The sequence below is a fragment of the Lingula anatina genome, chromosome 1, assembly GCF_051362555.1.
Source record: "Lingula anatina isolate TDL-2025a chromosome 1, LinAna3.0, whole genome shotgun sequence".
NCBI lineage: Eukaryota > Metazoa > Brachiopoda > Lingulata > Lingulida > Lingulidae > Lingula > Lingula anatina.
Genome location: NC_141767.1, coordinates 14,326,832 through 14,337,178, shown reverse-complemented (window position 1 = coordinate 14,337,178; position 10,347 = coordinate 14,326,832). Strand labels below are relative to the sequence as shown.

At 35.9% G+C, this 10,347-nt stretch overlaps 2 protein-coding genes across 3 annotated transcripts; one reads left to right on the top strand and one right to left on the bottom strand.

Moving 5' to 3' along the window:
* Positions 1 to 24: 24 nt before the first annotated feature.
* LOC106150930 (transmembrane protein 134) lies at positions 25 to 8,408 on the bottom strand. Of its 2 annotated transcripts, XM_087000356.1 has the most exons (7): positions 8,209 to 8,406; positions 7,744 to 7,796; positions 6,495 to 6,587; positions 5,655 to 5,731; positions 5,316 to 5,360; positions 897 to 950; positions 25 to 459 (listed from the first exon to the last, which is right to left on the bottom strand). In XM_087000356.1, exons 1-7 carry the CDS (start codon positions 8,353 to 8,355, stop codon positions 380 to 382), a joined length of 549 nt encoding a protein of 182 aa, XP_086856482.1. In that variant the 5' UTR covers positions 8,356 to 8,406; the 3' UTR covers positions 25 to 379. The 2 variants fall into 2 exon arrangements, with proteins under 2 accessions (XP_086856482.1, XP_086856483.1); XM_087000357.1 differs by lacking the exon at positions 6,495 to 6,587 and having other exon boundaries at positions 8,209 to 8,408.
* Positions 8,409 to 8,546: 138 nt separating this feature from the next.
* LOC106150929 (macrophage migration inhibitory factor) lies at positions 8,547 to 10,018 on the top strand. The gene is made up of 3 exons (XM_013523957.2): positions 8,547 to 8,746; positions 9,210 to 9,379; positions 9,498 to 10,018. The coding sequence occupies exons 1-3, from the start codon at positions 8,639 to 8,641 to the stop codon at positions 9,559 to 9,561; spliced, it is 342 nt and encodes a 113-aa protein (XP_013379411.1). The 5' UTR covers positions 8,547 to 8,638; the 3' UTR covers positions 9,562 to 10,018.
* The last annotated feature ends 329 nt before the right edge of the window (positions 10,019 to 10,347 follow it).

The following is a 10,347-nucleotide window of genomic DNA, read 5'->3' as shown; positions in this document are numbered from 1 at the left end:
TTGAGCATATGTACTGTTTGCTAGTTTGTTTTTTTTTTCAGTCCTACTTGGGACTTGAATTTAAAGCTGGGTGTGCACAAAATAACTGGCTTGACTCTGGTTTAGTACAACCCACAACTGGATCTGGCTGTGTTTTGGGACTGAAGAGACTATGAAATCTGATCTCCAGTTGACCGTTGACATTAAAGCAGACCATACACGCCTGGGTTTGGTGCCCACAATTTGTGCGCCATGTTTTGGCAGGTGTAAACTAAGCATTGTTTCTTATCTGAGTTACACAATACTGGATCCTCAAAATGTTGCATCTTCAGTACTTGGCAAATATTTAATTGAATATGCCTGACGCATATACTGGTATATATATCCTTTCAGGATTTGATCACTTCAGAGTTGGTAAATTATGAAAAGAAAACCCTCTTCTTCCTTTTACTGCACAATAGATATAGACTACATGGTAGGCTGAAATTAGAAATGGAACAAAACTGTATGACAGGAAAATCGATACTAAGTGATTAAAATGCAACAATCATGCTTTTAGTAGTAAAGTGTCTTCTATATTTGATAAAACATAACAGCACAGCAGTACTAGATTGGTGCTGTTGTTGAGGGGTCTTTCTTATGGCCACTGGCTTTTGTAATGTAAATATACCATAGACCGGCATTGTTGTATTCTTTTTCTTTACTTCTCTCTCCTTTAAACATACATGATATGCTGTATTTATACTTTCTACATGAACTTATACACCCCAACAGTCTTGGGTTTAATTAACTACAGGGTATATGTGACGTATCTTTTGCATAGCACTAGTGAAGTTCACCTGTTCCACATGCTCTCAATACTGAATGCTTAAAATAAATAATCTTACAGAGCTTTTCGGCCATATATAACCACTTACCTCCTGGGATGAAACAGATTCCACCAGCAATGAAGAAAACAAAACTCTGAACAGCTATAAAAGACAACAACAGCCAATTCTTACTTATCAAGGCAAAGAAAACATTGAAGAAAATTTTGCTAGTATCCCAATCTCTTACAATAAGACCAACATGAATTTTATTAAAAATACCTGCAAAGCTTTATACTGCATTTGAACATGCCCAATATATGTGAAACCCTGAAGCTAAGAAATTATGCCTGATGAAAATAGTTTTCTGATGACTGCAGTGGGAATTCTTGGCACACCTGAGTTGCCGAATACAGGCCAATCTATGTGTGTGGGCTTATTCTCCTTTATTCTCTCAGCAAAATCAGTAAATTACCAATCTGTTATAGATCCATTTCTCTCTCAACAAAGGTTAAAGAGCACTGATTTCTTTAAAGTTAACAAATTCTTCCAGAACACTGAGATTTGAACACAATAAAAAAATAAAGACAATCTCTATTAATTGTACCACCAGCGTTAGCGCTGGCGGTACACATGGTTTCGGTCTCGTCCGGATCGTTCCGCCGGCTCCGCCGGCTCCGCCGGCTCCGCCGGACGGCTACCGTTACCGCTTCTCCTCCTAGACGGTAAGGCCCCCCATACCCATCTCATGGATTTAGGTCACCTATAATCTCAACTCGTTCCACGTAAAATTTGGGCTTTGTCGGTATTGGGGTCTGGGTGTGGCACTCATTGCAATGCACCCTTGTCCAAAAATGGCAAAATTAAATGCTAATTATCTACCCTACGGAAGGAGTTACGGGAAAAATTTCTACAGACGGCTTTCCAAAAGTCATATGTGTAGATTTCAAATATACCCTCGGATTTGACCTTTGACCTTTACTTCAAGGTCAAATGGGCCAAAATTTTCAAAAAAATGAAATTTTTTACGAAAAAAAAATTTTTTGCCCTGTTATTCAGACACCACTCAGACTTAACCAATAATATTATTGGAAAGTGTTACCCTTCAGGTCATCTTTCATCTCCGTGAATTTGGGGTCAATCGGTGCATTTTCACAGGAGTAGCGGCCATAAGATACCGAAACTGAAAACTGTCTCTAATTCGGGAACCGTTAATGCTAGAGACCCATTCTTTTTTGCATTTTGTAGAGCATGTAAAGCCCAACACTGGAGGTGGTCTCGGTTTTTTTGTATTCCATACGGTTTTCGAGTTACGCTGTATCAAAAAGTACATATTGGTGGTGAAAGGAAAATGTACGGAAGCCCACTGGTGCCATATGTAGAAAAAAAAATTATCTCGAAATTTCGAGATACTATTTTGAAATTTGAACAAAAAAATTTACCACCAGCGTTAGCGCTGGCGGTACACATGGTTTCGGTCCTGTCCGGTCCGTTCCGCCGGCTCCGCCGCCATGTTACCGTTACCGCTTCTCCTCCTAGACGGTAAGGGCCCCCGTACCCATCTCATGGATTTAGGTCACCTATAATCTCAACTCGTTCCACGTAAAATTTGGGCTTTGTCGGTATTGGGGTCTGGGTGTGGCACTCATTGCAATGCACCCTTGTCTAAAAATGGCAAAATTAAATGCTAATTATCTACCCTACAGAAGGAGTTACGGGAAAAATTTCTATAGACGGCTTTCCAAAAGTCATATGTGTAGATTTCAAATATACCCTCGGATTTGACCTTTGACCTTTACTTCAAGGTCAAATGGGTCAAAATTTTCAAAAAAATGAAATTTTTTACGAAAAAAATTTTTTTGCCCTGTTATTCAGACGCCACACAGACTTAACCAATAATATTATTGGAAAGTGTTACCCTTCAGGTCATCTTTCATCTCCGTGAATTTGGGGTCAATCGGTGCATTTTCACAGGAGTAGCGGCCATAAGATACCGAAACTGAAAACTGTCTCTAATTCGGGAACCGTTAATGCTAGAGACCCATTCTTTTTTGCATTTTGTAGAGCATGTAAAGCCCAACACTGGAGGTGGTCTCGGTTTTTTTGTATTCCATACGGTTTTCGAGTTACGCTGTATCAGAAAGTACATATTGGTGGTGAAAGGAAAATGTACGGAAGCCGACTGGTGCCATATGTAGAAAAAAAAATTATCTCGAAATTTCGAGATACTATTTTGAAATTTGAACAAAAAAAATTTTTATCTTGAAATTTCGAGATAGCATTTTGAAATTTGAACAAAAAAAAAATTATCTCGAAATTTCGAGATAGCATTTTGATATTTGAGCAAAAAAATTTATCTCGAAATTTCGAGATAGTATTTTGAAATTTGAACAAAAAAAATGCTATCTCGAAATTTCGAGATAATTTTTTTTTTCAACATATGGCACCAGTCGGCTTCCGTAAAAATGTGCAGTACGGTAATGGATAATAAATTTTGAACTCCGGAAAAATAAAACATAATGCTTGGCAAAGCAGACAACTTGTGGTCAAAAATGACATTATTTTATCAAATTTAAACTTCTGCAACTTCAGAGAACCTCCCATTTCAAGAACTTTGACCAAAATGACCTTTTCTTTATTTTAATTAATTTTTTCTGTAGGAAATTTATGGCACATTATGGTAACTCCAAAATTATAACATTTAGTCCCTTATATCTCCAAAACTGGCAGAGATAAGTCCATAGTTACTATTGAAGTTGAATAGGAAGTCATGTACTGGCAATCTTACTGTGACCTTGAAATTGACCTTTGACCTACTTTTCACCATGAACTGAACTTTGCAAATTTTGCTTCCCTTTTATCTCCAAAACTGGCAGAGATAGGTCCATAGTTACTATTGAAGTTGAATAGGAAGTCATATACTGGCAATCTTACTGTGACCTTGAAATTGACCTTTGACCTACTTTTCGTCATGAACTGAACTTTGCAAATTTTGCTTCCCTTTTATCTCCAAAACTGGCAGAGATAGGTCCATAGTTACTATTGAAGTTGAATAGGAAGTCATATACTGGCAATCTTACTGTGACCTTGACATTGACCTTTGACCTACTTTTCACCATGAACTGAACTTTGCAAATTTTGCTTCCCTTTTATCTCCAAAACTGGCAGAGATAGGTCCATAGTTACTATTGAAGTTGAATAGGAAGTCATATACTGGCAATCTTACTGTGACCTTGAAATTGACCTTTGACCTACTTATCACCATGAACTGAACTTTGCAAATTTTGCTTCCCTTTTATCTCCAAAACTGGCAGAGATAGGTCCATAGTTACTATTGAACTTGAATAGGAAGTCATATACTGGCAATTTTACTGTGACCTTGAAATTGACCTTTGACCTACTTTTCACCTTGAACTGAACTTTGCAAAATTTGCTTCCCTTTTATCTCCAAAACTGGCAGAGATAGGTCCATAGTTACTATTGAACTTGCATAGGAAGTCATATACTGGCAATTTTACTGTGACCTTGAAATTGACCTTTGACCTTCTTTTCACCATGAACTGAACTTTGCAAATTTTGCTTCCCTTTTATCTCCAAAACTGGCAGAGATAGGTCCATAGTTACTATTGAAGTTGAATAGGAAGTCATATACTGGCAATCTAAATGTGACCTTGAAATTGACCTTTGACCTACTTTTCACCATGAACTGAACTTTGCAAATTTTGCTTCCCTTTTATCTCCAAAACTGGCAGAGATAGGTCCATAGTTACTATTGAAGTTGAATAGGAAGTCATATACTGGCAATCTTACTGTGACCTTGAAATTGACCTTTGACCTACTTATCACCATGAACTGAACTTTGCAAATTTTGCTTCCCTTTTATCTCCAAAACTGGCAGAGATAGGTCCATAGTTACTATTGAAGTTGAATAGGAAGTCATATACTGGCAATCTAAATGTGACCTTGAAATTGACCTTTGACCTACTTTTCACCATGAACTGAACTTTGCAAATTTTGCTTCCCTTTTATCTCCAAAACTGGCAGAGATAGGTCCATAGTTACTGTTGAAGTTGAATAGGAAGTCATATACTGGCAATCTTACTGTGACCTTGAAATTGACCTTTGACCTACTTTTCACCATGAACTGAACTTTGCAAATTTTGCTTCCCTTTTATCTCCAAAACTGGCAGAGATAGGTCCATAGTTACTATTGAAGTTGGATAGGAAGTCATATACTGGCAATTTACTGTGACCTTGAAATTGACCTTTGACCTACCTTACAATGAACTTAACTTTGATTGCACCATTTTTAGTTATATATATTTTTTGCATATTTTGAAAATTCTTGTTGATTGCATTTTTACAGCTTGTCAAGCACAAGACTGGTGGCTGCACCCCTTATTTTGTGTATGTGGGGGTCTATACGAATGCGCTTGCTCCAGCTGGTGGTACAATATTCGGAGGCGGTATCGCCTCTCTGATCCTCTAGTTTAGTTTACCTCAAGAATTTACTGGCATCAGAGTACTTACCAGACGTGTGTGATACCTCTATAACTATACCAGCCACTATCAACCCTGCAATTACAATTCAATTATTCAACAGTGAAATACTGTTCATACTTTATTCCTTATCATGTTATATTTAAAATAGACTGCACATATATATCTGTTTATATTGGAAATCAGTACACATCATTTGATTAGCTCAGTTATTCAAAAATAAAAAACAACTAAATTAATGAATCAAAAAGATTCTGAAACATGCTTAATGTATCTAAACAGCACAAATTTAAACCAGTAATGCAACTAAAAACGTGTTGCTCCATTCCCAATGTAAAGAATACACCCTGTACTATGATGAACACATACCAAGGCCAATCAACAAGAGGACAAATGAGGCCAATACAATTTTCCAATTGTCTCGAACCTTGGGATGTCTGTACCAGCTAAAATGAATTTTTAAAAAGCATAATAAAAATCAAATTCAAATTTAGCAACTTTGGTTACAAAAAAAAAAAAAAATGCACCAATTACTTTCTGCCTATTCTTAAGTTCCTTCTTATGTTCTGAATATCCATGTACGTAACTATAAACTAAATATGTATTAGCATTGGGTTGTATTAATAGCAGAAAATAATTCATGACATATACTTTAATAACACTTTGAAGTTTCAATATTTCCCTAAATACTCAACTCATCCATTCACTCAAATCCCTATATCCAAATTCTACACATCAATATTTGAATTTTGGTTAACGTCATGGAAAATCATGACTTTCTCTCCCTTCATGATAAGAATCTGTGTGATCTTGAATTTCTACACTTGTTCGCAATTAATGAAGTTGAAATATATTTAAAAGCAAGCATATTAACTTATGCCTAGTTGCGATTGATATGCAACTAGGCATAAGTTAATAGGCATAAGCATATTAACTTATGCCTAGTTGCATATCAATCACAAATTTAAAACCTACTAGTACTTTATTTTGGCAGCTACATCTTTACAGGAAACCTGTTATTCTAAAAGCTTTGATTCAAATTCACAGAGCTGTAGATAAAACAAGAGTTAGTAAGCTTTGAATTCATACAATTCAAACGATAGTATATTGGCAAATGATTTTAAGCTTAACATTCTTCTCAAACAGAAAGAAATGATTTTTGCTTAAAAAATACAGTATTCAAGCAGCCTGCTTAGACTGTATACTTACATCACATTGCCAGAGAATGTTTTCACAGATATACTTGCATCATCTGTAGTCCCAGTGTCAGCAAATGATAACCGAGACAAGTCCAGTTTAGCCCTGATGTGCAGAAAATTTAAGAAAAGTATCCCCAAAATTACCTGACACCAAGCTCAATGAAAGTGTTTAGCATAACATACCCTGGACTTTTGTCCTGAACATTTTAAATACATACTAGTATACACTGTGCTTGTTTTTTATTGTGGAATTGGTAGATACATGTATATTATACCTTATTCCTGCCAAGGACATGTGCAAACAATTCCCAACCAACATCAAACAGTTCCACTTCTTTTTAATTAATGCAAACAGATAAGCATAATTTAACAAACTAAAATTAGTGTTATTGCAACCAGCATCAAAAGCCTAATGGTGCACTGAACTGACTGGGGTTCATTGGTCCTAAGTTTCCTTAAACTCCCTTTACACTGGACTGGCATCCTTTCCTTTGTACTACCATGACACTGACATCGCTGTGGTCATTTAAAGGAGGCACAAGCATCGTTTTGGTCACAAAATGTATGCTCAATTGGCCAGTTGTTGGAATGTAAAGAATATTTTTTTTACTTTCAAACGGGGCTGTACTATGGGACACAGAAAGGGGGCCGTCCAGTGTAAAGGGGGCTTTAATCTGAAGTTTCAATGGTCTAAATTACTCCACTTGTTTATTGGTAAAAAAACTTTTAAGCTTGGTCAGATCTTCATTACTCTGTTCCTCTAAGACAAATGCTGTAATTAATCAAGAATTGTTTTAAACAACAATTCCCTATAACAGGATGATGGTTAAAATAACTTTTTGAACCAATGCACCTTTCAACCAGTGAAATTTTCAGGTCAATGAGCTCACCGAGTTTCAAACCTTTGAGGCATTTTTAGCAAACTTAAAATTTCCTTTCATTTTCAGACCGTTGAACCTCCATACTGAAAGAATGCAACCCTACATTAAGCACTAAATTCATGTGTTAGCACTCCTATTGACCATTTTGACATCAATTTACACTGTCCTAATGCATGAAAGCAAAGGCCTCAGAGCGCTGCATATACTGCAGATATCAAATTAGTCAATAAAAGTGCATGCTAACACAGGAATTTTGTGCTACCCTACATTCTGCTACAAATTAACTTCAAGGAGATAAGAACAATGTCAAGGCAGATGCATTAGATATTTTTAAAGCTACAGCAAAAGAAGCATACAAACAAAATTGTAAATACTTACGAAGGAGAATCTGGGGAAGTTTCTAGTAATCCACCACTTTCAGAAACCTGAAACTATAGAAAAAAATTACTAGTAATGATACATGTTCATAATTCTTGGCTCTCATGTTAAATAGTGCAAATTTTTAAAAGAAAAAGACCTCTACCTCATATGTTTATAACAGAATGCATGTTTATATTGGGGGGGGGGTCTCTACTGTAGATTCTCTAAGAAACAATTTGTTTAGAATGGTTTAATTAATGACATTTCGAATCATAATGTACAGTATTTAGGTTACTGATTAATTGCCCAACCAAAACAGGTAAATGCAACGACATGGCAAACATGAATGTACTGATCGATGATTAACTAAGTGTGTTTCAACATTTTCACTTCATTGAATGATTGATCCAATTTTCTTGCACATGTCTACCATTGCAAGGCCAGTAGTTTATCCTCGATTAAAGGGAAAATGAAAATGCTTACTGATTGTTCTTCGTGCTGTTCCTTTGTCTTTTCTTGCTTACCAGCACCTCTAAATGCTTTCGTTGCTGTTGTGGACCCATATGTTCTGATTTTTTCATCTTCATCAGATTCAAATGCATCATCTACAGAAAAGCCTCGGCCTGCCATCCTTCATGTTTACGGAAGGCAGCAGCTTGGTACCTATGTTGCTTACAACATATATAAAAGGAAACGAGATATTTAGAATATTTAAATGTTTTATGTAAATTTTTCACCTTATTCTACGTGCATCTTGCAGCTGTTATGAATTAACCCAATTCTGACATTTACAAATGCCAATTCTTTTTGTATGTGTTTTTTTATGTTGTGAGTGGCCCACCGACCTTTACCGACCTTCAATTTTCTTTACGCTCTAGACGTCTACTGTATCATTCCAGAATTTTTGACAAACATGCCTTGTCTTGTCATACATACAAATGTTGCAAAACCTGCGTCTACGGATGCATTTTTTGAGGAGGCAACGAAAACAGTGGCTTCTTTAACAGGAAAGCCAGCTGCAGTAAGTAATTGACATTGACTTTTAAGTTGTACATGTAGGACGTTTTCTTTTACCGGTAAGTTCTACTACAGTAGTTATACATGTAGTAGAAAGCATGCCGGTTAGCACGACGGATGACTGCGATATTGATCCTGTCGCAGTCTCGAGCTTCTGCAAACGCCGGATTTTCTTGGCATTTTTAATAAAGAAATATGTGTCAAATTATAGTATAGGCTTAATTATTTTGGGAAGAATTTTCTTTAATTTTTCCAACGCCTTCTGCATAAATTACAGTAATTCAGCGCGATTACAGTCGATTTAGACCAAATAATGCTTGTATCATAAGCAATCCTGTTAAGTTCAATACGTAGTTAGGAGTGCTAGAGGTCAATTATTCTCTTAATTTTACACAAATTACAAGTGAATATGTTTATTGAACTGCCAGATTTTAAATTGTAAATATATTTTTATTTTCTTAATCTAGTATATCCAGGTGAGATTACAAACTGACCAGCAGATGAGCTTTGGTGGCAGCACGGAACCCACAGCTGAAGTAACCCTGGGCAATGTGGGCAACATCAAGACATCCACAGAAAAATGTTCAAGTGCAATTTGTGAACTGTTAAAGAAACAACTTGGAATACCTTCAAACAGGTAAATACAGTAGTAGAAAAATCCTCTGATACTCATTTAAAAAGTGGCATTATTATGCCAATTTGCTGCCTATGTATTTTTATGTCACCAATGTTCACATCTTTCATATTTTTTCCAGGGTGTATGTGTTCTTTACCGTGTTCCAAGGCAGCAATGTTGGATATGATGGCAGAACATTCTAAATCCCCTTCACATTGGAGCTACGTGTAACAGGAGTAGACAATTTGTTGTGGAGTTTAGTTGTATGAACACTACTTGTCAATTATCAGTCTGCAGGCTATTTCCTGTTTTTTTTTTTGTTTTTTTTTTTTGTAAGATTTCTTATGCCACAGCTTGCTAGCCAAGCTTATACATGGCTTGTGAAAACTTTTGATTTAAATTATGAATTGATTCCTTCATGTTAAAATGAGAATCATTGAACAAAAGAGTGCACCAAGTGACTCAAATATCTGTAAAATTATTACGAACTTGTAGGTATTTTAAAGTGTCTGCAAAAGTCATATTAAAATATGACATTTATATTCTTATGTATACTTCATATTCCTTGGTAAAACATGGATTCTTTTCAAAAGAAAGTGTGCTTATCAGCCATTTCATGTTTTTAAATGAAGAAATAAAGAGCTTTAATTAGAGCAACAACACTGTCCTTTCTCTTCATGTATCATTTTACTAGGATATTGCATGATATGTGATTAAACTTGCATTAGTTTAACAAGTGCATGGTCTATAAAAATAATCACACTTGTTCAGCAGAGAATACTGTTTTATCTTCCCCTTTCCAGGTTTAAAATAAATTGCATCCATACTTTCTGGTAAAACAAAGTGCATGTAAAAGTGAATGGAGTATTTAACTCTCATCTGATCATTAGGGATTATATGAGAATTGCATGAGCATGCGTAGAGCTCAATTTGCATTCGCGTGTTTGAGCAAGTTGGAAGGCGCTCTTTTACGCTGTCATTTTTCCCCA